The 26,683-nt window shown below is 46.4% G+C and overlaps 2 protein-coding genes across 3 annotated transcripts in view; one reads left to right on the forward strand and one right to left on the reverse strand.

Moving 5' to 3' along the window:
* LOC142776191 (uncharacterized) overlaps positions 1–25,028 on the reverse strand; it is an 80,434-nt gene extending 55,406 nt beyond the window's left edge. Inside the window, exon 1 of one of the 2 annotated variants that reach the window (XM_075879403.1) lies at positions 24,140–25,028. In XM_075879403.1, the coding sequence (XP_075735518.1) occupies positions 24,140–24,650 (511 nt within the window). In that variant the 5' untranslated portion in view covers positions 24,651–25,028. The remainder of the gene's footprint in view (positions 1–24,139) is intronic. The other variant, XM_075879404.1, reaches the window with a different exon arrangement.
* LOC142776190 (uncharacterized) lies at positions 5,428–8,965 on the forward strand. The gene is made up of 3 exons (XM_075879402.1): positions 5,428–5,713; positions 8,132–8,240; positions 8,811–8,965. Exons 1-3 carry the CDS (start codon positions 5,577–5,579, stop codon positions 8,871–8,873), a joined length of 309 nt encoding a protein of 102 aa, XP_075735517.1. The 5' UTR covers positions 5,428–5,576; the 3' UTR covers positions 8,874–8,965.
* Positions 25,029–26,683: the final 1,655 nt, after the last annotated feature.

Here is a 26,683-nt window from a genome sequence, read left to right on the forward strand (position 1 = left end):
AGGATATTCATTGTTTTCAAGCATTTATTTTTAAGATGTTTTATGTGCGGTACAAAGCTTAACTTCGCATCTAAAATTATACCTAGGAACTTATGTTCTGTGTTTACGGGTAGACGCTCACCCTTAAGGACCAGTTCAGGTTCAGGGAGCAAGCCTCTTTTTCGTGAAAACAAGACACAGGTGCTTTTCTGTGGGTTCAGTTTGAACCCGTTTTCATCAGCCCATTTGGATACCTTGTTAAGGGCGAGCTGAACCTGTCGCTCACAGATCCCAAGAGAACACGATTGAAAACCTATCTGCACATCGTCGACATATGTTGAATAAAAGATATTACGTGGGATGTACAGACGGAGAGAATTCATTTTTATAATAAAGAGCGAACAGCTGAGCACCCCACCCTGTGGCACTCCGGTTTCCTGTACAAATGTTCGGGACAGAGCATTGCTCACTCTAACGCGGAATGTGCGATCAGACAGATAGCTTTCAATGACACTGAACATATTACCGCGTATACCTATGTGTGAGAGGTCTCTCAATATTCCAAACCTCCACATAGTATCGTAGGCCTCCTCCATGTCGAGGAACACCGATAAGAAAAACTGATTATGAACAAAAGCCTCACGTATGTGTGCCTCGATACGTATAAGATGGTCGGTGGTAGATCGGCCCTCTCTAAACCCGCACTGGTATGGGTCGAGCAATTTGTTTGTTTCTAAGTAGTGGAGTAAGCGGCAATTAATCATTTTTTCAAAGAGTTTGCACAGGCAGCTTGTTAACACTATAGGTCTGTAACTTGATACAGTAGAGGGATCCTTTCCCTGCTTCAAAATTGGAATTATAACAGCCTCCTTCCAGGAGGAGGGAATCACACCTGAAAACCATATGGGATTATAAAGAGTGAGGAGGGTTTCTTTAGTTTCGGAGGGTAGTTCCTTCAGCATCGCGTACATTACGTTGTCAGAACCTGGGGTAGATGTATTACAGCAGCTGAGTGCTGTTCGCAGTTCTGCTAAGCAGAATGGTGCATTATATGCCTCATTTCTTGCGGATTTTCTTTCTAACTTTAGTTTTTCTATTCGTGCCTTGTAATTCTGGAAGGATTGGGAGTAGTGTGAGGAGCTCGATATGTGTTCGAAATGTGTGCCAAGAAAGTTGGCTTGATCCTCCAAGCTTTGCCCGAGGCTATTTACTAGTGGAAGAGAATACGTTTGCTGGCCCTTAATTTTCTTTACCTTATTCCACACTTTTCCCTCATCTGTGTACGAGTTGATACTCAATATAAACTTTGTCCAGCTCTCTCGTCTAGCTTGTCGACGCGTTCTCCTTGCCTGCGATTTGACCCGCTTGAAATTTTCCAGATTTTCTGCTGTAGGGGAATCGCGAAGCAACACCCATGCTTTGTTCTGAGTGGTCTGTGCTTTCCTGCATGCGTCGTTCCACCATGGGACTCGCCGTTTAGAAGACATGCCGCTCGTTTTGGCAATACATTTAGATGCGGCATCAAGTATAAAAGCTGTAAAATAGGTGACAGCGTCATCTATGGTCAGGGCAGACAGCTCAGTCAATGTCATATGTGTAAGAGTTCTATACCCTTCCCAATCAGCTGAGTCAATCTTCCATCGAGGAACCTGCGGGGGTAGTTGATCTTTGTTCGGCGCACTCAGGATGATTGGGAGGTGGTCACTCCCATAAGGGTTTTTAAGAACGTTCCACTTAAAAACAGGTAAAAGGGACGGTGATGAAATGCTAAGATCTATGGAGGAGTACGTGTTGTTTGCAAGGCTAAAATACTTAGGCTCCTTTATATTTAAAAGACATAAACTAGAAGAGAAAAGCAGCTGTTCAATGAGACGTCCTCGCGCATCACAGTGAGCATCGCCCCACAGGACATTGTGTGCATTAAAATCACCTAGAACCAGAAACGGCTCTGGGAGTTCATCTATTAATGATTCTAGATCACGTCTGTGTAGCTGTTGATGCAGTGGTATGTACACAGAACATATGGTAATGAGTTTGTTAAAAAGTACAGCTCGAATGGCCACTGCCTCCAGGGCCGTTTGGAGCTTCAAATGCTGGCATGCTATACTAGGATCGACTATAATGGCTACACCGCCAGATGGTACGACAGGAACCTCCCGGTCTTTTCGGAAAATAATATATTGTCGTAGGAAGTCCTTGTGCTTAGGAGTTAAGTGCGTTTCCTGCACACATAGCACTTTCGCGTTAAACTTACACAGGAGTTCTTGGACGTCATCTAGATTTCTAAGTATTCCCCTAACGTTCCACTGTATGATTTTGTCCATAGTGGAAAAAAAAGGGAAAAAGTGCTGTGTGCAAAGAAGACGGGGATTAACTCATTTTACAGGGCCTTTGTCAGGCCCTGTAATCGGCGTTCTGTCCTTTTTGGGGCGGTCGAGTGAAGCTCGCCGCTCCTTCGGCACTTCCTGCGCCATTTGGCTTGAACTGGTGTCCATAGCCTCTTGCGAGGCACTGGACACCCGCTCTAAAGAGCGATCTGTGCGTCACTTAGACTTCGCCTCGATCGACGAAGTCTTTGTCCCCACCGAGCTGGGGGTTGATGGAGCCCCCTTGGCCTCGTGATTGCCCTGGCTGCTGCCAGAGCTTGTAGAGGTCACTGGTGTGGACAGGCTGAAGTTGGGCAGGGCAGCGCTGGCTGCTCCCGCCGCAGGGGCTTGTGGCATTGGCCTCGGCACGCTAGGCGCCGTCCGGGCAACTGCCAAGGGCCTTCGTGGTGCCGCCCCTCGTTGCACCACTTCGGCAAAAGGTGTTTTTAGTGCTAATGATAACGAGACTCGTTGTCTTGCTTCCCTGAATGTGATATTTTCCTTAACTTTTATAGTTATTATTTCTTTTTCTCTTTTCCAGGCTGGGCACGCTCTGGAGTATGCGGGGTGACTACCTTCGCAGTTTGCACAGAGGACCTCTTCATGACTACAGTCATCAGCACTGTGGCCAGTTGTGCCACACTTAGCACACATCAGCTGTCCTCGGCAGCTCTGGGATGCATGACCAAATCGCTGGCATTTGAAACAACGCCTCGGGTTTGGAATGAAGGGTCGGACATGGAGTTTTACATAGCCAGTTTCGAGAGTCTCAGGTAAAGTGGTTGAGTTGAAGGTGAGTATCAAGTGCTTTGTTGCTATTTCATTGTTGTTACGTCTGATTTTGATGCGCTGGACTTGTATTACACCTTGATCCTTCCATCCATCAAAGAGCTCTTCTTCACTCAGTGGCATCAAATCTTCGTCCGATACCACGCCCTTCACTGTATTCATGGTACGGTGTGCGCTCACAGAGACAGGGATGTTACCAAAGGCTACGAGGTGCGAGAGTTTATTGTACTGTTCCTTGTCTTTTAACTCGAGAAGCAGATCTCCACTTGCCATCTTCGTGGCCTTATAACCGGTTCCAATGGTCTCTCTCAAGCACTTGGCCACAAGGAAGGGTGAGATGATGATGATGTTTGATGTTTTATAGCGCAAGGGCCATTTCACGGCCAAAGAGCGCCAGTTCATCTTACTAAAAACATGGACAATGATTGTGATAAGCGGCTGTATAAGGGCCATAAAATTCCTCGCGGTAAGGCGGGTAAAAACATACAAGTAATAAAATCATGACCATGTCGTGAAAGGTGTGTGCGGTGTGAATAGATGACAAAAGTTGGTGATAATAAAAGACGATGGTGGATATGTATGGCATTAGCACAAGTGCCTCACTCGTTCATACCCTTGCATCCAAGGGCCGTGAGGCAAGTGCTTTCTTGTGTAACCACCGCAGCAAAAACCTCTCTGGAGTGGTCATGCTACGGGATGCCCGGGTATATGATGTGAAAACTATGAATTTCTTTAAAAAACGCTAACAATGATTTGTGACTAAAAAGCGGTTCCCTACCGACGAACATTGCAGGGTGCAAAGGTATATGTTGTCGGTAGGGTAATGGAAAGTGTTGTTTTCTTACAGTGTCCAATTGTTTGCACTCAATTAAAATGTGAAGGACTGTCAATACTTCACCACATCTGTCACACAATGGTGGATCGCCACCGGACAAAAGGTGTGTGTGTGTCGTGTATGTGTGTCCTATCCTGAGTCTCGTTAGTATTACCTCTGTATGACGCGATTTCGATACAGGCAGCCAATGACCAAGGTGTGGCTTAATAACGTGTAGTTTGTTTTGTGTGTGTGTATCCCACTTGCTCTGCCAGTATACTCTGAGGTTTCGTTTGAGAGACGGCTTAAGATCAACGGCCGGGATTGATATGGGTGTAGGGGCAGTGCTTTTGTGGACGGATGCAGCGAGCTGATCCACCCTCACGTTGCCTTGAATCTCACGGTGCCCTGGCACCCAGCACACTACAACATGTTGTTTGAGTGTGTATAGTGTGCATAAAATGGAGTAAAGTGAGACAAGGACTGGGTTTTTGTGTTTTTTAAGAGTGTGCAGAGCCGTTACTACACTGAGGGAGTCTGTATAAATTACTGCTTTTTGTATTTGTAATTGCTTGATGTGTTTAGCCGCCACAAGTATCGCGTAGGCTTCCGCTGTGAAGATACTTGTGCCTGGATGTAGAGGGCCAGCATCCGAAAAGGATGGGCCGACAGCAGCGTAGGACACAGAGGAGTTAGACTTGGAGGCATCTGTAAAGAACTCAGGACGTGTGTATTTGTGTTGAAGTTCCAGGAAGTATGTTCGGATATGGGCAATAGGCGCATGTTTTGTAACTTCAAGAAAGGACACATCACAGTCTATAGTCTGCCATTGCCACGGTGGCAGATATGCTACAGGAGCCATTAAACTATGTTCAAGTGAGACTCCAGTTTCCTCAGCTAGACTTTTCAGGCGAACTGAGAAGGGCTGCCTCATCGAAGGCCTGTTTTGAAACAGAATGGAGCTCGACAAATCAATAATAGTGGAGTATGAGGGGTGCTTCTTATCTGCTTTCACCTTAAGGAAATAAACAAAGGACATGTAAGTTCTCTGCAGATGAAGCGACCACTCATTCGACTCAACATAAAGGCTTTCTACGGGGCTGGTGCGAAAAGCACCCGTAGAAAGGCGGATGCCCAAATGGTGCACAGGGTCCAGCATCTTCAAAGCACTTTGTGTTGCAGACTGATAAACAATGGCCCCATAATCTAAGCGGGTGCGAATGAGGCTTCGATACAGATTCATGAGACATTGCCTGTCACTACCCCACGTAGTACGTGACAACACTTTTAAAACATTCATGGCTTTTAAACATTTTGTTTTTAGATACTTGATGTGCGGTACGAAGGTCAACTTGTTGTCCAAGATTAATCCTAAGAATTTATGCTCCACATTGACAGACAGACGTTGACCGTTCAATTCAATGTCAAGTTCTGAGTGCATGCCTCTCTTTCGGGAGAACAAGACACACGTGCTCTTTAGTGGGTTCAGTCGGAATCCGTTTTCCTCTGCCCATTTGGAGACCTTGTTTAAACCTAACTGAACCTGTCGCTCACACATTACCAGGTTGCAAGATCTAAAGCCAAGCTGGACGTCGTCGACATATGTACAATAAAATATATTTCGAGGGATGGACAAGTGCAAGGAATTCATCTTGATGAAAAAAAGTGTGCAGCTAAGTACACCACCTTGTGGCACGCCTGTTTCCTGGACGAATGTTTGGGAAAGAGCCGTGCCCACTCGGACACGGAATGTCCGGTTTGACAGGTAACTTTCGATTATGTGGAACATTCTTCCGCGCACGCCAAGGTGGGACAGGTCTCTTAGAATTCCGAAACGCCATGTAGTATCATAAGCCTTTTCGATATCGAGGAATACAGAGAGAAAATATTGTTTATGGACGAAGGCGTCCCTGATCTGTGCCTCGATACGAACAAGGTGGTCTGTGGTGGATCTACTTTCTCGAAACCCGCACTGAAATGGGTCGAGCAAATTGTTTGTTTCAAGGAAATGTACAAGTCTGCAGTTTATCATTTTTTCGAAGATTTTGCACAAGCAGCTTGTGAGTGCAATAGGCCTATAACTCTAAGGTAAAGAAGGGTCCTTGCCCTCTTTCAAAATGGGAATTATAATAGCCTCTTTCCAGGAGTTAGGGATAGTGCCAGAAAACCAGATAGCATTGTACAAACAAAGTAAGGTTTTTCGTGTTTCGATCGGTAGGTTTTTTAACATTTCATAAACGACACGGTCAGAACCTGGGGCAGAAGTACTGCAGGAGTTTAGAGACATTCGCAGCTCAGCTAGACTGAACGCTTGATTATATGCCTCGTATCTAGTGCATTTGTGTTCGAGTTTCTGCTTTTCTATTCTTGTTCTGTATTTTTGGAAAGTGTCAGTATAGTGGGATGAGCTGGACACCTGTTCGAAGTGTGCACCGAGGAAGTTTGCCTGATCTTCCAAGGTTTCACCCTGAGTGTTTACGAGTGGAAGTGTGTGTACTTGTTTTCCTGCTATCCTACCGACCATGTTCCAGATTTTAGCTTCCTGTGTGTATGAATTGATCCCTGACAAAAACTTCTGCCAGCTTTCTCTTCTGGCCTGCCGACGCGTTCTCCTGCCTTGAGACTTTATTTTTTTGAAGGTGTCAAGATTTTCGGCTGTCGGTGAGTTCCGAAGCAGCCTCCAAGCTCTGTTTTGCTGTTTGCGCGCGTTTCGGCATTCAGAGTTCCACCATGGCACACGCCGTTTTCCAGGGTGTCCATTTGTTTGTGGGATGCATTTTGTTGCAGCATCAATCAAAAATGCTGTGAAGTAGTTGACAGCAACATCAATGTTCAAAGTACTTATGTCATTCCAACCTAGACGAGCGATGGTATAAAAGTGTTCCCAGTCGGCCCTGTTTATGAGCCACTTGGGAACACGTGATGGACACTCAGTTACTGTATTTGTGCTCAAAACTATGGGGAAGTGGTCACTTCCGTACAGATTACTGACGACTTTCCACTGGAGTAGAGGCACAAGAGATGGAGATACTATGCTTAGGTCTATGGAGGAGTAGGTGTTATTGGCGAGATTATAATAGGTTGGTTCTTTTCGATTTAGGAGACACGCGCTCGAGGAGAGAAGGAACTGTTCAATCAGTCGACCTCGCGTGTCATACCGAGAGTCACCCCATAGCCTGCTATGCGCATTAAAGTCTCCAAGGAGAACATAGGGCTCCGGAAGTTCATCAATTAAAGAGTGTAAATCACGTTTTTGCAGCTGATAGCTAGGAGGGATGTAGATAGTGCAGATTGTGATCAGTTTGTGAAAAAGAACTGCTCGAACAGCCACTGCCTCAAGGGATGTTTGGAGTTGTAAGTGTGTGCATGCAATTCCTTGATTCACTATGATGGCAACACCTCCGGATGATGTCATAGCATCAACACGGTCCTTTCGGAAAATAACGTATTTACGAAGAAAGTTTGTGTGTTTTGAGTTAAGGTGTGTTTCTTGTACACACAGCACTTTTGGAGAGTGTTCGTGTAAGAGCTCTTGGATGTCGTCAAGGTTTCTGAGAAGGCCCCTGATGTTCCATTGTATAATTTGAGTGTTCATGGTGAATGTAAAATAGTGCTGTGTGTACGAAAAGCGAGTGGCTGTTTAGACAGGTAGTTTGAGTTCACTTAACAGGGCCGTCACCAGGCCCTGTTATCGGCTTTTTCGTTTTCTTGGCGCGCTCCAAGGAGCCACGCCGCTCTTTCGGCACCACGGGTACCGACGTATCCATTGCCTCCTCGGAGGCACTGGATGCCCGCACGTGCGAGCTGCTAGTTCGAATTTCGGGCCTCGCCTGGTGAGGTGAGGCCTTGAGACCCGAGGACTCTGGAGTCTCCGGTCTCTGTTTGGGAGTAGGCGGTGTAGCCTGGGCTACAACCGCCTTGGGGGCAGGTGCCCCAACCTCCGGCTCGGTATGTGCGGGCCGAAGGAGTGGTGAGGGCTGGTGCGGCGGTGCCCCCTGACACGCCACATCAGCGTATGTAGCTCCATAGAATGGAGCGACTCTTCGCCGTGCTTCCTTAAATGTAATGTTCTCCTTCACCTTCAACGTAATTATTTCTTTTTCTTTTTTTCCAGTATGTGCAGGAGCGTGAATATGCGGCATGGTTTCCTTCGCAGTTTACACAGTGTGGCGGTTGTTTGCAGTTCTCAGACACGTGGCCTAGGACTCCATATTGCGCACAAGTCTGGCGACCACGACAGGTTTTGGAGCCATGGCCATACCTCTGGCATTGGAAGCAACGACGAGGGTTTGGTATGTACGGCCTGATAGATGTCTTTGTGTACCCTGTTTGAATAGATTCCGGTAGTTTACTGGATGCAAATGTGAGTATTAGGTGTTTCGTCGGTGTTTCCTTATTATCTCTTCTAATAATGATTCTCTGCACATTAGTGACATTTTGGCTCTTCCATCTCTCCAAAAGTTCAGTCTCAGTCAAGTCAAGTCCATGTCAGATACCACTCCGCGAGTTGTGTTCATCGATCTATGTGGTGTTATGGTTATTGGTATGCCACCGAAATCTGAAAGACGGTCTAGCTTTTCAAATTGTTCTTTGTCACGGATTTCGAGGAGAAGGTCTCCACTAGCCATTTTGGTTACCTTGTATCCTGTGCCAAGAGTTTCGGTAAGACACCTAGAAACCAGGAAAGGAGAGACGGTTCTGGCTTGCTTTTCAGTTTTTTCACAGTGGATAACATGATAGTGAGGATATGTTTCTTTGGGCTGGTTAAAAAAGTTTATATCATCGGTGCGTACCCGCTTTAAGCCGGTACGATAAGATAGTAAGGGGAATGCTCTGTGCATGCCTGTCTTATTTTTGTTCAGCAGCGTTGGCGGCCACCCACCACGGAGCCCAACGAGGGGACGCTACAAGTTTGCGGATGCTGAAACCTGCAGACGCCAGCCGTACAACGCCACTATAACCCAATGCGCCTAGACCAAGGTAGGCTATTTGCACAGGGTTAACCCTAGCCGCCAGGAAGTTTGGAAGTAAACAGAAGAGAGGAGAAGACAGGACAGATAAAAAGTGAGAGATAAAGACGAAGATGTAGGGAGAGAGAGATAGGAAAAGGCGACTGCCGATTTCCCCTGGGTGGGTCAGCCCAGGGGTGCCGTCTAAGTGAAGCCGGGGCCAAAGGGGTGTGTTGCCTCTGCCGGGGGGCCTTAAAGGTCCAATCACCCAGCATTGGCTCAACCCCCAGGATCCCCTTTTCCCCGGACACGGCAAAGCCACGCACGGCTAGGCGTGGGAGGGAGTAGAAACTCCCCCGTCAGCTCAGGTCCGTGGTGTCGCTACACACCAAACGCCTACTTCCGCAGGCGCCCCTGCGGGGGAAAAGTGGTTCCCTAAAGGAAGGGTGAGATTGCTCTAGCTTTTGTAGATGATTGTTCGCAGTGGAGGACATGGTATTTTGGGAAAGTTTCTCTGTTTTTGGGCCAAAGTAGGAAAGTTGCGTCGGTGCGTACCCTTTTCGAAGCACGATCAGTTAAAGAGGGGGTCGGGGATCCCATGAGAAAATGTGTATTTTTCGGTAACGGCGCCTACCACCCACCACGGAGTCCAACGAGGGGACGTGGCAGAGCATGTGGGCATGTCTGCGCAACGCCAGCAGTACGCAGTTACTATAACCCAATATGATTTACCCTAGTTTGGATATCCACACAAGGTTAACTTTTGCCGCCAGGAAAAATTGGAAGTAAAATGAAGAGAGGAGAAGACAGGAAAGATGTAAAGTGAGAACAAAAGACGAAGATATAGGGAGAGAGAGATAGGAAAAGGCGACTGCCGAATTCCCCTGGGTGGGTCAGCCCAGAGGTGCCGTCTACGTGAAGCCGGGGCCAAAGGGGTGTGTTGCCTCTGCCGGGGGGCTTAAAGGTCCAATCACCCAGTGTCGGCTCAACCCCCAGGATCCCCTTTTCCCCGGACACGGCAAAGCCACGCATGGCTAGGCGTGGGAGGGAGTAGAAACTCCCCCGTTAGCTCGGGTCCGTGGTGTCGCTACACACCAAACGCCTGCTTGCAGAGGCGCCCCTGCGGGGGAAGGTGGACTAAAAGAGAGGGTTTATTTACACTATGTACATAATGAGCTTATTCGTACATGGCAAGCTCTTGAACGTGGTGCGCTCTACGAATAAGCTGGGTGGCTCATTATAAAGGGTACGTCCTCCCCAGATCGGGGAACGCATGCAGATGGCACTGTCCAATCACGTGTCACACACAACCTGTGAGGGTGACTTCCATACATGGTCAAGAACACGTTCATTATTGAGGTATGGTCATTGCACTGCAATATGGCACGAACATGGCTCTTCTTTGTCGTAGTATGCCGCTGGGCGAGGGGTCCCCAGCTCACGACAGCATGCATCAAAAGGGCCACTGCACAAAAGTACGAAAGGGTCCGCCGAACTGCTCACTCAATTAGCGGAGCGATTTGCGGCTGCCGCCGCTGTCTCTTCCAAGGAAGATGTTGCTACCACGTAAAGACTTGTCGTCGTCTCGTGAAATGGCTAACCACCACTCAAGGCACAACGCCCCACTTCCCGGCTGGGAAGGACAATACATGGCAGACATAGGCCGCCAGCCATTCGGCGACTCGTTTCAGGATCAAAAGAACGATGCTCCCTTGTAGGCTCAGGCATTGGACGCAATAGTAGCTTCAATGCAGCATGAAATGCTCTCGCAGAACGCAGGAAGAAAATGGACCATCGCATCAACTTCAACGCCGCCCAGGTAATCAAAACAGAATGTAGACGCACCGAAAGGCAATACTTGGAATCTTGGCATATTCAAATGACACCTGAAAACATAAACCACTCAACAGGGACCCTGCCGAGTGTGTACTTACCCGGTCTCCAGAGCCAAAGGAGCTGACAACTCATTGACAAGAGCAGAGAATGATAATGAAGAGAGAGACAACCACTAAGAGGTGCTAGCTTCAGAGCCAGCCAGACAATTACCCCCTGAAGAAGAGACCGAATGAGTCTCAAAACATAGCGCCAGTTTTTTTTTATTTTAAAACTAAAAACCAAGCTTGGCTGGAGAGTCTTTTCTAGTCTTACAGATACAAGATACCAACAAAATAAATATATTCAATCAAATACTTGGCATTCATATATTAAGATACTTCAATGCATTAGCAAATTCCTCAACACAGTTTCATTGGATAACAATGATAGCAGAAAGAAACAAAACACAAGAAGGCAGTAAAAATACACACACAGTGCTACTGTGCACATTTTTGCTGCCTTGTGTCTCATTTGTTTGTGATACCATTGTTATCGAGATATGCTTTACCAACAAGCCTGCCCTGAGACATTATGATTTTGTTGAAGTTTCGTTGTTAAGGCTAAGTTTGCAGTTGCTTGCTAGCAAACTTCTCTCTGACATTCATAGTTTTTTTTGTACTACACACAAAAATAAGAAATGAGAGAAGATGTTAACAGATTTCCCTTCTAGCACTCATCTCCACCTCTACATCTCCGCTGTACAATAAAGAACAATCAACATCTAGCCTAATTTATCACTCTGTCAAAGGTGGCGTACTTAATTTCCAATATCCTCTACTAACGGTATTGCCGCAACGGCAAAAAAAAAAAATGAATAGAATGTGATACGAAGTAAGGCTAGCAGCTAGCTCTTTGGGACATGATTTTGCATAAAAATCCACTAAATTTTTGTCACGAATTTTGAAATAAAATGCACATCGTTCTCGCCACCTTCTTACGTTTCATCTTGCATCGACCACAACTTCGAAGTTCATGAGCCATTATGACATACCAACATGTACTTCCACTCCTACATGCCCAAGACTTCATCTCAATGCAACCACTTTCCTACTTCCATTGCCAGTGGCTCTGATCATGTATCATTCAAGACTGCGATTTCTGACTTGTAACACCACTCCTCTCTCTAATGCCGCAAATGGCATTGAGGGTATTTAAATAAATAAATAAACTGCTACTTATGTGTGGTTTTAATTGACTGAACATCGTAAAGGCCAATGTGGAGTGCTATAATATGCTGTACCCTTCCCCTCACATCAATCTCACCCTCACCTTCCTTTCCCACCGCCTTGCTATACATAGTGTGCACAAGCGTCACTTCCGTCACTTCCGAAATGCGCCGCCGACATGCCCGGGTACCTACCGACTCCGTCGCCTACCGCTGCCGTGTTGTCTCCTCGTGCTCGCGCCCATTTAGTTTTGCCTCACGATGCAAGTTTGAGGGCTGCTAGTGGGGCAAGTTGATTTAGTAGACCCCAAAGAGGGAGCAGAGCTTCGGGGTGTTTCTTTGCCCAAAGTTATTACCCAAAATTGAGAACACACATTGCGATTTTCCGAAAAGTACCGGCGATTTGTGGTGTTTGTAGTGAAAGCGAGATAATGAGCCCTTGTAGGTCGTGGCGGGTAGCCGGTGGCTGGTATAGGTGTCGCACATTTTCATTTTCCGGTCTTGCATCGAGTGAACAAACAAGGCCTTTCTGATCCGAAGAGCTCGTTAAAGTACGACAGCAAAAAACCACAATGCTGTCCTTTCAACATCGTACACAGCAACAGATGACGAGCCCCCAACAAACGGTGCTGCAGCCCGCGAACTGCCGTAGGCACCCAGGAAGGTACCCAGGCATGGCGGGAGAGGGCGACAACAACGGAAGTGACATCACATGAACACTATGTATAGCACACTTACATGACTATGCTATGCTTTACTCCCTTCCCTCCTTTATAAGGCTGCAAATGGTACTTCAGCATGTTAGTCTAGATGGTTCATAGATTCAGCGAAATTCAGTGTGACTGTGTGATCTTTTGCATTAAACTTGAGCATCCCAAATTACCATAAAGCTTCACTATGATATTCTCAAACATGCCTCAACTCTAATTTCATCCTTCCCTTGACGAAGAAGAAAAGAACACAGTTGCTCGATTTAAAGGTCCCTGAAGCACTTTCTATGCATGGGCAAAAAACACTGCTGATTGGTAATTGAGGCTCCCGAGAACATGCAAGCAAAACAATACAGCACAGCATACGGCCTGAAACTTACAATTATTTCTCAAAGTATGCTAAAAATTCTTTCCTCATCTTTCTACGAATAATGCCATATACCCGAATTTCAGGCCATTGGCTGATAGTTACTGCGAAAGGCATGAGAGACCACTGCATGCCGGTACTCGGACTGAAAGTAATCTGCACATTCAAAGCAAAAAAAAAAAAAACGATGCTTAAGGTCACGCCATGCTCTTGACGTGTTTTAGATCTCTGTGCTATCCCTCCTTGGTTAGCTTTCAGTGTGCTTGTCAGGACAAGAGAAAGGAGAAAGCAATGACAGCGTGTGACAAATCTATAACTTAGCATATGCTTGAATGATTCTAACAATTTTTGTGTTGGTCAATTTGTGAGGCAATAAACTCCTCTAATGAAGTCATTTAATGATTTCTCGAAAAAATGTTGCAGGGCCCCTTTAAAACGATGCAGCACTCCTAGAAAATAGCTGTAAATAATCAACTAACACGCAGTGATCACTTTTGCTAAAGATTGGCGCTGTTATTGACATTCTCAAGTCATCAAGCATCAAGAGGGAGTGACGTTCTAAAATATGGGGGTCAATCACTCGCGTCAAAGGTGTATTTTACATTCCAAAATGCATGATACTATAAATACGATATATCACAAATACAGACGCTCATATATCATCTGCTGAAAGTACCACGATACAGACACAAGGTACCCGAAGAGTATCTAAAATGCATGTTTCTACAATACTATGCAGCCTTTGTTATGATGTTTTCAAAGAACACTGACTTAAGCAAATGATTAGGCTGACAGGATATGAGAGCAAAGCATGTAAAACTTGAATGGCTGGGGTAACACATATCTGTTGTGCTGGCTGAGAAACAAGCAAACAAAAATTTTGAATGCCATGAAATAAATGTGCTTTCTGGCTATCAATGCATAGGCCAGTTTTCATCAAGTGCCAGAATATTGAAAAAAAAATCACTAAGGAGACTAAGTGCCCCATGGCACTACTGTGAAGGCAGGAAGTGTTTACATCTACAATTAAGTCTTTTTGATTTCCCGAGAATGTCCCAAGCAGCATTCGCAATAATGCCACGTGCAACACATAGTGTGTTTTGACATCACTGTGGCCTTTATGTCCGGGTACCAGCCAGCTGAGACGCCAAGTGCACTCTTGCTCTAACGTGCCAATCAAGAAATTGTGACAACAGATTAGTGCCGATGCTCCATGCGTTCCTTTGCGCTCACTCTTGGCGCAGCTGGCAAACAGAAAAAATGTGGGGGGGGGGGGGGGGGGGAGCGCAAAAGATAGGGGGACCGGACTGTGTGTCCTCCCCTGCAGTGACCTTCTCTAATGAAATAAAAAGCCACGGTGACTACCCTGTCTGGTTACCGAGTGCCGAGAACCTGTCTGTGGCATCGCGTGCACACTATGTATATGTAGCAAATAATACAATAACAATGCCGTGTCCCTTGCAGCATTTCTCCTTGCTTTATAATGCGATTAGTACATGCTCTATATCAGATAGTTGCAATGCCTCATCAAAGATTCTTTCCATTCTATATTGGTCATAGCTTATACTGTGACTGATACTTCACCTGCTTCAGTCTTTGTCACTTTCCCTGATAAAGTCGCAGGATAGGAATTTCAAGTAAAGAAAAATGCAAAACCACTGATGCTCTAAATAATTTTAAAAAGGGGAAGAAATGCTACACATTTGAAGTAATATAGCATATGTTATCGAAGCAATATGAGACATCACTCACAAGTGCAACTAGACAGTGCAAGATGACGCAGTCGATGTGTAGATTTCAGCGATGCAAGGGCCATGCTTGGCTAAAGAGCGCCATGAAAGATGATGTAACAATAACAATGATCAGTTATTTATAATGACATTCAAGGAATGTGAAGTTGTGAACAATGATGATGTTAAGAGGCTGTATTGGTCTTGAATTCTTTGCCCGAAAGGTGGGTAAATCATATAAGTATTATGGTTTATGGAAACTATATAATCATATGGTATTATAGAAACTATGTACGTACATCGATTAAAAAAAGAGACCGTGACTGATATGTAGAAAGTGGCTCCGAACCGATAAACATAACAGGATTCAGTGGAAATTGCTGTCGGTAGGGTAATGTAAAGTGATTTTTTCTGATATCCTCCAATTCATCGCACTTCATCAGGATGTGAAGTACAGTGAATGGTTCTCCCAATCTCTCACACCTAGGTGGATCATAACCGGACAGAAGGTACGCATGTGTGGTATGTGAGTGTCCTATTCATAGCCTTGTTAGTGTTACTTGTGTGCAGCGCGATTTTGATACTGGCGGCAAATTACAAAGGTATGGCTTGATAGCGTGAAGTTCATTTTGGGTGAGCCTATTTCATGTGCCCTTCCAATAAGCTCCGAGGTTTCGTTTAAGAAACAGTTTTAGGTCAAGCAAAGGGATAGCTATGGATGAATTGGCAGTGTACACGTGAACAGATGCAGCTAGCCAGTTGGCCAACACGTTGCCTTGAATATTGCAGAGTCCTGGCACCCTGCACACTATGATATGCTCTTTGATTGTGTATAATGTTCATTGAAGTGAGTGGAGTGAGACTAGGACAAGGTTTTTATATTTTTCAGGAGTTTTCAGAGCTTTAAGAACGTTGGGAGATGGTATATATTATAGCATTTTGTCGTTTTGATTGCTTAATGTGTTTAATAGCCACAAGTATTGAATAGGCTTCTCTGAAAATGCCTGCATAAAGATGCAGAGTGCCAGCATCCAAAAAGGTTGGACCAACGGCTGCACATAATAGAGACCTTTGAGGTATCTGTAAAGAATTTTGTGCAAGTGTACTAATGTTGGAGTTCGAGGAAGTGATTGCAAATATGGCAGTAGGCACATGATTAGAGACTTCACAATCTATACATCACAATCTATAAGCTGCCACTTCCACAGTGGAAGATGTGCAGCGGGAGCCATTAAGCAGTTTTCAAGAAGCGGCACACCGGTTTCTGCAGCTAGACCCCTCACACTAAGTGAGTAGGGTCACCTCACCGAGGGACAGTCGTCAAAAATGATAAATCTGGACATTCATTGATTGTGGAGTTCGTGGGGTGTCCCTTATGGGCATTTACTTTCATATGTTACAGAAAGGACATATAATATCTCTGAAGATGGAGTGACCACACGTTCGACTCTTCGTAGGGGGCTTTATACATGGCTTGTGCAAAATGCACCCGTAGAGTGGGGAATGCCCAGATGATAAACAGGATCCAGAATCCTCAATGTGCTTGGTGCGACAGACTGGTAAACTGTGGCTCTACAGTCTAGGTGTGTGCGTATGAGACCAGTGGCGTACCAACTCTCGAGCTGAGTAGGAAGCTCACCTGAGCTGAGTAGGAAGCTCACCTTAAAAGCTGAGCTTCCTACTTAGCTCGAGTCCACTGCTTTATTCATGGCCACTTAGTAAGCTGCCACTACGGCTCTAAGTTACTGTAAGCAAGGCTGATCAGGTTTATCAGAGACTGAAACGGGGACAGTTCTTGGCGTTTTACTACAAAAAAACTTGAACATCAAAAACGATTCATCACACTGATCGGCTCGCAACAGCTTCGAAAGAGCAGCAGTGATGATATATCCTTTTCGAAGAAAATTATTTTCCGGAAGCAGGAAATTCTTTGACCGGTATTTAAAAAGTTCGCTCATTTTTATCCGTTATTGTACGAACAAGTTGCAGCTGTATAACAACATGAACAAATGATGTAGCACAATAGGGCCCCGATTCGGCACTTGTCTGCTTTTCAATACTACTTCACAAGACGCCAAAGCGTCGAATTGGCAACCCGCACCACAAAGAGGCTACAAGCAAAATCATCACAGCGGAAATCTTGGCAAAATTTCACTATGCTGTAACATAGCCTCGTAACATTTTCATTCTCCTGTAAGACATAATTCAGTGATTACTGTTATGAAGAAAAACTTTGCCTACTTGTTGGTTCTCCAGTGTGCAACCAAGAGTGACCACTGTCGAAAGTGGGGGGCTCGCACCCCCTTTACCCCCCCCCCCCCCCCCGGCTGATACACTTATGTATGGGACTTCTGTAGAGGTTTAGGATACATTTTCTGTCATTGCCCCATGATGTACATGACAAGAACTTCAAGACATTGTTTTCATAAACTTGTTTCTGAGACATTTGATACGTGACATAAATTTTAGCTTTATGTTTGAGGTTTAGCCTAAAAATTTATGCCTCGTTTTTAGAGATAGATATTGACACTGTAGCTCTATGTGGGGATCGGGATGCAAGTTCCTTTTGCTAAAAAAATAACATGCTTATTTGAGGATTAAGTCAGAAACCATTTTCGTCTGCCCATTTCACTACCTTGCTTGTTTCCGCTGACACGTCGCCAAGTTGCACAGTCTAAATCCTACGTACACATCCACTTGTTTGGCAGTTTTGTCTTTTTTTGGAGCAAAAGCACACTGCCACGCTTCACAAAAGCTTATGTTCAGCAGAGTTTTGTTGTGACAATGTCTTTTTCCCTCTTTCAGGCCATGCAGGACCTGGAATATACCATATGGTCACCATCAAAGTTGGTGCAGTGGAAATCGGATTTCAATTCTTCATCAGAGGAGAGTCCTGTGGTGTTACATTTTGCACTGGTAAGCTGTCCTTGGCCGTTCTGCAAGCCATGGCCAAACCACAGCACTTAAAGGGGTGGTGCCACCATATTTGTGGCTTGCGCGTTCTTTGTTGCAAGCGTTTCTAATAGCTACAGGGATCATGACACATGCACCAAGATAAATTTATTCTTGCTAAATAAGATAACATTGCCTTTCTTACGTGTGTGATTTTCGGTTTCTGGGCACCGAATCGGGCTGTGACGTGGCAGTGTGGGTGACTTGGTCATGTAACCACACAAGAATGTGGCGTCAACACGCTGATTATCGTCTGCTCTCGTACAGACATAGGCACCTACGAAACAAACGATGCTTTGACGGTATGTACGTAGCAGTGGAGGTCTCCAGAGGTCCCTCACCTCACTACAATAGGCATGCACATGGGAGGGTGGTAAGAGGGGGTGCAAACACAGCCCCACGCATTGACAAAATAGGGAGGGGGTGCACGGGGACAAACCTTTGTCCCCCCTGAAGGGCAAACCAGCTCCCGCTTGCACTTAATACAGATTTGGTGTGATGTCACTGCAACTTTTGTTTCCCTTCCTACAGAGCTATGACAGTTCTGGAGGTGCTTGTGATAGGCTTCGGTTGGGAGAACGAGCAGTCAGGTACGCTTTGGAGGCGAGTTTAAATATATTCTAAACTTTTCCTGTGTCCGCCAATTCGTGTAGTACCCTAGCAGACAGAGGAAATCCGCAACAAGCTTCTTTTAGCCTCGAAATTCGGTGGCACCACCCCTTTAAAGAAGCGCCGCGGGTTTGGAACATACAGTCTCGCTGGCAGTTTATGATAGCCCATTGCTATATCGGTGGGGAGTGTTGTAGATGTAAAGGTAAAGATGAGGTGTTTTGTGGGAATTTCTTTTTGTCTCATCTTATTGTTATGCACTGCACCTCGACAAAATTCTTGTCTTTCTAGCCTGTCAAGAGTTCTTTATTGGAGAGACCCTTCAAGTCGCCACCTCACACGACTTACTTCACGGTGTTCATTGTTCGGTGTAGTGAAACTTTCTGGGGAGTTTCATGACCAGTAAAAAGTATGGAAGGACTCTGGTGATATCTTAGTGGCTATGGTGCTGCACTGGAAAGTACATAGGCATTATTAGTGGTGCCTCATTTCGATGGGGGTGAAAGTGCAAAAACACTTCCACACTCAGACTTAGGTGCAGGCAGTCAAAATTAATTAGAGGTCCCAACTATGGTCTGCCTCATAACCTAATTAAACTTCCAAGATTTTTTTTAAACGTCATATGAGTCTTCTAAGCTAAGAATATGCCATTACACACCCACACACACATTATATATATATTTCTTTATACATATGTGTGTGTGTGATTTGTTACAACCACTAATATTTCTGAGCCTATACCTATGATGTTTGTGATGTGTAGTCAGTCATGTTTTTAGCTATCGTGCACAAGTGGCAGTTTTTTCTTTGTATCTTTGCCATATGACTGAATTAAGTTTCAAAAAAGGTGATTTTTTCTCACTTCGTTTCATAATATTGTCACGTGTGATGAATATGACGACGACTACTAATACCAATGAAGTTGTACGTGCTGATCTTGGCGTTCTCATTGACGGACATCACGTTACAGCACTGGTCAACACTGGCGCTGACTTCTCAATCATGCGACAAGAGCTCGCCGACCGCCTTAGAAAGGTCAAGACACCGTGGACAGGGCCGCACATAAGGAGTGCTAGTGGTGAGCTGATGACTCCCACAGGTAAATGCACCACTCGACTTCGCATTGGGAATTCTAGCTTCGTGGCCACTTTCGTCCTATTGCTAGACTGCTGTAAAAAGTTAATTTTGGGCATGAATTTTCTTCAACATCATGGCGCTGTTATCAACATCCCTCAACGTATGGTGACGTTTTGCGCACACCCATTTGTCGACAACAGCAGCGACGAACTATGCGGCCGTTTGCAAATAGCCGACAATCTGACACTCCCACCGAGATCCTGCTGCCTTGTGTCAGTGTGCCACAAAAGAATGTGTTGGACATTCTTTTGTGGGGTGCGGGTTGTCACCTGCACCGGCTGTATTTGTCTCGGCTGTGCTGTGCCCTTCTCCTGCGGGGCCGTGGCTACGGGCGGGCCCCTCTGGAATGTGCGGAAGGCGGGTTGTGTGCTACAGGAGCGACTGCCGTGAATTTCTCCAGCGTGGTCGCCTCCGGGTCCCCGCGCCTGTGCCACGGGTCCCCGCGCCTGTGCCACGTGCGTCTGCCACGTGCGTGAAAAGATACTTGTCTTGTGTTGTGCTCTCCATGAGTGGTTGGTTCCCCGAAGTGACATTCCACTCCTATCTTCGGAACGTTACGGCAAGGCAGCGCGAGCAGCCCGCCAGAAGGAAAAAGGAGAGTGTCACGAGAAGAGTCGTCATTCGGACGTTACTGTCCAACATGTTGCAAATAAACGTCTTGTTAAGTTTTCCTTTACGCCTGTCCCTCTGCCTCAGCTCTCGAGAGTTCTGAACGTCCCCGTGGCCTGCGGAATGACGACCACCACCCAGCTTCATGCTACCTACGGGGTCCGCTGCGGCCACCGACGCGGCTCGTAACAACTGGCCTTGCTATAAAGATGTGATAGCAGAGCACATAGTCGCTCACGCAAGGCATTTCCACCGCGAGGGGCGTCCTGGCGCTTACTGGTGGACAGGCAGAGGTGATCCTCACGAACTTCAGCAACGAGCACCATCAAATCCAGTAGGGTACCACAATTGCCTACTACGACGATATAGACAAAGCTGGGGATTGCTTTGCAACCAGAAGACGCGACTGTCCCTGCCTCGACAACTTTGCCGGTGGACATCTGCTCCACGCTACCGCTCTCTGATAGGAAGCCCCTGCTTGAACTTGTACATCGATTCGAAGACTGCTTTTCGCGTACGTCAAAGGTCCAGCAAACACCATTGACCAAGCACCGCATCATTACTGAAGACAACACGCAACCGATTCAGCAGAACCCCTACTGCGTGGCTCCGAAAGAACGCGGGGAGATTCAGAAGCAAGTACAGAAGATGTTCGCGCATGACGTCATACAACCTTCGAAAAGTCCGTGTGCGTCCCCCGTAATTTTAGTTAAGAAAAAAGATGGCAGCTTGCGCTTCTGTATTGATTATCACAAGTTGAACGAAGTCACGAAGAAAGACGTCTATCCACTGCCTCGCATAGACAATTCACTCGATCGGCTTCGTCATGCACGCTATTTCTCTTCAATGGACCTCCGAAGCGGCTACTGGCAGATAGAAGTCGACGAGAGAGATCGTGAAAAAACGGCCTTTGTGACGCCTGATGGCCTTTACGAATTTAAGGTGCTTCCTTTTGGGTTGTGCTCGGCGCCGGCCACTTTTCAGCATCTCATGCACACCGCACTATCAGGCCTGAAGTGGCTAACATGCTTGGTCTATCTGGACGATGTTATTGTATTCTCAGCATCATTCGAGGAGCATCTCAGCAGCCTATTCACCGTCCTCCAAGCTATACGCTCAGCCGGCCTTACTTTAAAACCGTAAAAATGTCATTTTGGTTTCAACGAACTCAGCTTCCTAGGCCACGTCATTAGTCACGAGGGTGTTCGACCTGACCCGGCCAAAATAGACGCCATAGCGCAAATCCCTGCACCACGTGACAAAAAGGCTGTGAGACGCTTCTTAGGGTTGTGCGCTTATTACCGGAGATTTATCGAGGACTTTTCGTCTATTGCGGCACCATTGACACGACTCACACGTGAGGACGTCCCATTTTTTTGGGGTGAACAGGAGCAAATGGCATTCAATCAACTACGACAACGCCTGCAAACACCTCCAGTCCTTGCGCACTTCGACCAGGACGCCCCTACAGTACTTCACACTGACGCCAGCATTGTAGGTCTGGGTGCCGTTCAGGTGCAGTGGCAATACGGCTGTGAAAGAGTAATAGCTTACGCCAGCAGAACTCTCTCTCGCACGGAGGAGAACTACTCGACTACCGAGAAGGAATGTGTCGCCGTGGTGTGGGCAGTCATCAAATTTCGTCCGTATTTGTACGGCTGCTAATTCAAGGTTGTTAGCGACCATCACTTCTTGTGCTGGCTGACCAACCTTAAAGATCCATCAGGCGGTTTGGCGCGCTGGAGCCTAAGGCTTCAAGAGTTCGAGATGAACATCGTCTATAAATCTAGGAAGAGGCACACCGACACCAACTGTCTCTCATGGTCGCCATTGGAAACAGTCGATTCCGATGACGAAAACATCAACGCGGCATTCTTGGGAATTGTCAACACGGCCACTATTGCACAAGAACAGCACAGTGACCCTGAGCTCTTACCACTCATTTAGAAGGACGACGTAAAAATGTGCTGCGGTTATTTGCTTGAGGACTACCATCTTTTTGCTTGCAAAACGATGTTCTCTATAAAAAAAATTCTCACCAACCGGTAACCCACACTTGCTCGTCGTGCCTGCTTCTCTTCAAAGATAAATTATGGAAGCGTGCCATGATGAAGCAACTTCTGGTCATCTAGGCTACACCCGAACATTGTGCAGACTACGATGCAAGTACTATTTGCCAAAGTTACCTGCTGCTGTTAACCATCACGTGCGAACTTGCACCGACTGCCAAAGACGCAAAGCGCCTCCCAGCAAGCCAGCCGGTCTTTTACATCCAGTCGAAGCACCAGAAAATCCGTTCACCCAGATTGGAATGGATTTCCTGGGTCCCTTTCAATTTCCACAACAGAGAACAGATGGATTATTGTGGCCACTGATTACCTCTCCCGTTATGCAGAGACTAAAGCTATGCAGTGCGGCACAGCAGCAGAAGCCGCTTAGTTCTTCATCGAAAACATCGTCCTTCGGCATGGCGCTCCGCCAGCAGCGATCACAGACAGAGGACCTGCCTTCACCGAAGAGCTTTTTGAGTCGGTTCCCAGACTCAGCGGTACAGCTCACAGGAGAACAACTGCATACCATCTGCAGACAAACGAATTGACGGAGCGCCTCAATAGGACTTTCACAGACATGATCAGCATGCACGTTGACATGGAACATAAAAACTGGGATCAGATATTGCCGTACGTGACCTTTGCCAAAAACACCGCTAGACAAGAAACCACTGGAATGACACCGTTCAGTCTGATCTATGGTCGCGAAGTCATGACAACGTTGGGCGCCATGTTGCTGCATGAGTGTGACGACATCCATGTAGATGCCGAAGATTTCACTCAGCGTGTCGAAGAAGCCAGACAGCTCGCATGCGTGCGCATCTGTCATCAGCAGTAGCAAGATGCACAATGCTACGACACCCGACACAAGTTTATTAGCTACACCTCAGGCGACAAAGTCTGGGTGTGGGTTCCGATACGTCTACGTGGACTGTCTGAAAAACGGCAAAGACGGTACTTTGGCCCATACAGCGTCACGTGACGCTTGAAAGATGTGAACTACGAAGTTGTTCCTGACACCGATTGTAGTTTTAAGCACCAAAAGCATTTACCCGAAGTCGTGCATATGAAACCCTATTTATCGAGTTAATTAGCTCCCGGTTACCGTTTTGGTACGACCACTTCATACGCCTGGTAGAGCACCTAAGGTGCGCATCGGGACGATGCCTCTTTCGGGGGGAGGCAAATGTCACGTGCTTGCTCAAGAAAGACGATGGCAGTTGTGCATGTGCCGCGAAGGTTTACGAGATGGACGAAAAAAGAAGAACTCGCTTGCGCGTTCTAATTAAAAGATCGACCTGCTTGTGGTGTCTCAATCTCTGCGGCAAGACCTCTGTTTTGACGTCGTGACAATATGACGCTGAAAGACAAAAAAAGTGGCCGCTGTGCAAGATAGTTGAAGCTTTGGCCAACTGTTTGCGTTTCTGTAGCTGTGATATGTATCCGTGATGCAAAATGGTAGAAGTTATCAATTTTATACGTCTTGTGCTTTGCCTTGTTTTGTGATCTACTCTTTCAGTATTTGCAAGCAATTTTGCATAATTCTCCTCGCACTCTTTATTGACAAGGTTTATTATTAAAATTTGTTAGTATTTTTATAAGCCTAAATGCATGTATGATATTATCTGTACTCTTTGAGCACCCTCCGATTGCAATCCCTGACAGTATTACTAACAAAAAGAGAACCTCGGGGCATCGTTATGTAATTTAGTCTATTTTGCTCATTGAAGGGGCACACAACAGCAACACGAACGTATGTGTGCGTATGTGTGAGGAAGGGTGGTAGCCAAAAGCGCACTTCGTCATATCGCAGCTGAAGTAGCATGACTGCAAACACTAAAGAAAAAAAAAGCTTTGTGTTCAAAGCTTGACAGGACATGTGAAACAATGTACGTTTTAAAACGATGCAACCACAACGATGAGTCGGTCTGGTTGCATCGAAGCCCATACATTCAACGCGTCACGGTTAGGTGGCACTTTATTTTAATACGCCACAACAAAAAATTAAGACAGGATTGTGTATGAAATAGTGCTCACTTGCATCTCCTCGGGCTCTTTCGTCGAACAAGTTCAGAATGAGGTTCTGACCCTCTTCACAACCAATCACCTCGTCATCACTGCTCAGCACTATCACCTTACAGTCCTCGGGCCTTCCACTGGGTCCAGGTCCAGTCGCCGTTACTCGCATTCTCTTCATCCTAGCCTTCGTCGAGACGCTTGATATTTGGACGCTTGCTGCACGTTTCCGTTTTTTCGCAGGGATAACAGCCAACACTTCCAAGTCGTCCCCGTCGCTTACCTCAGCGGCTGGAGGTAGCTCCGGCGCCGGGCACTCGTCTTCATCCAGAGGTGCCGCCTCCAGCCCTGCGCCCTCGTCTTCGTTCAGGGGAGCTGGATCTGGCACTGCGAATTCTTTTATTCTCTTGTAGTGCACCTCTGAGTACAGATGCGATTCGGCCTCGCTGTCTGCAGCATCGCAGTCCTCGGCGCCGGCGTCAGAGCCCGGGCCTGAACAGTACTGCTCGTCGCTCCACATACTGCTTGCCATCAGTAAAAACAGCGCGGAACAGGCGACTTGGCTCCTGATCCTTTAGAAGGACAATGACTTGGCCAGATGTCAGAGAGAACCGACAGGGAGCACTATCGAGAACGAAGATGGGACATAGCAGCGCGTGCGAAACGTGTCTGACGTTTGCCAATGGAACCACGTGCTTGCAAGAGCAGCCGAAGATCAACGCCGCACATTACACATGTTTTCCCGGTAGTCATTTGCGATACGATCAAAAACTGGAAGTACTTTGAAACCCCAAGCTTATTTTAAAGTCGAAAAAGAGCAAGACATTGCGAAAGTACACGACGAACGGCTTGCAACGTTGGTGCATGAAATTTGACTTCCGCAACCACCTGGCAACCACAGAACACCTACTGGCAACTGTTGACTCGTGCTCAATCAAAGTAGCCAAGATTTATTTTTTGTATAAAGCAGCAGTTGCAAATTTTCACTAAAAGCAATTCATAAGTTTTATATTTGCGGTGTTTTGTCGTATTACAGGCATTTGTGTCTTAAAAAGCAGCAGTGTATGCGAGATAAAAAAATAAAAAACGTCTGTTTTGGAATGACGCACTTGCTCCTCCCACGCGAGCAAGTCAAGCAAGCTGAGCTGTTTGAGCAACGCCTCCTGTATAGAGGTGTGAGCCGACTGGTCGGCGCGCCGCCGCCAATAATTTTCACCGCGCCGCCGCCGTCGATGATTTTCATCGGCGCAATCGGCGCGCCATTTATGCGCCAATACTGACTTTTCACAGATTTGTCTTTTTCTTTTTGATCATAATTTATAGCTTGGTTTCACATTTTATGTAGCCAGTAAAAACCAGGCTTCTTAGTTATCTTCATCCAGCTTCAGAGACCGAGAGTACCACTATGAACAGCGGCACAAGTTCTGCGGCCGCTGCATGAAATGATATATTGGACAAATTGACAAAAAAAATAAATGTAACAGTTACAGTAAAGCATAGACGCTGCCATCTTAGGCTTAAAAGCAATTTTTGCTGGTTTTATATGTCGTAATTAGCAATGATTATGGTCATACGACGTTGAATGTACTGGCCCAGCGTGTTGATGCATGCGAGTTCACCGTAGCACTATTCGAATATTCATATGGATGCAAAACGGCGTCATTATCAGTCCAAGATGGCAGCCTATGATCGTGCCCGAAACAGGGCATATATACAGAGGAAATGAAGTAGTAGCAGTGCAGCACGAACGCAGTTCGTTAGGTGAAGAACTACACAAAGCTCCGAAGAATGAAATCGAAAGGGAGAAGTTTAATGGAGATTAAAAGCGTCGAGGCATAATACATCTTCGAACCTACTCAGGGTATATCATCACCTGTCCCTGGTGTTAAAGTTGATGATTTTCGAGGATGACCACTCATATGCAGCGTCTCAACATGCCGCAGAAAATATTCCCCATCTGTTATATTCTTTAACCTCCGTTGGTACCGGCCTTTTCAGGCATCAGATATCCGGGATGAAGATGCCAAGGCAGTAAGATGGCGAGAGAGAGAAAGGAAGGCTGGGGGGATCAACCAGATCTTGGTATCCGGTTTGCTGCCCAGCACTGGGGGTGGAGAAATAGGGGCAAGAAAGGGGGTGTAGAGAGACACAAAAGAGAACGCACGTGCACTCATGAGTAAGATGGCAAACTTAACAGAGGATTCATTACATTCTGTACAGATATGGTGAGAGATCTCTCGCGAATGAGCTGGGCGGCTCATTATAAAGTGTGCGTTTTGACTAAATCAGGGAATGGGTCCAGAATGAGCTGTTGAATCACGGGGGACACACACCATTTCTGACGGTGCCGCTCACACTCGCTCAAGTCAACGTCTTTGATTGGGGCGTGGCCACCACACTGCACCTGTGACGCCAAGAAACCATTGTGGTCGTCTCGTCGAACGTCTTATGGTGTCGGAATGCCACCTCACTTCCCGGCTAAGACGGACAAAACACGGCGGACAGCAGGCTGGCAGCCCTTTGGTGACTTGTTTGATGAACAAAGAATGCCTCTCTCCCCCGTCG

Source organism: Rhipicephalus microplus, chromosome X (genome assembly GCF_043290135.1).
Source record: "Rhipicephalus microplus isolate Deutch F79 chromosome X, USDA_Rmic, whole genome shotgun sequence".
Classification (NCBI taxonomy): domain Eukaryota; kingdom Metazoa; phylum Arthropoda; class Arachnida; order Ixodida; family Ixodidae; genus Rhipicephalus; species Rhipicephalus microplus.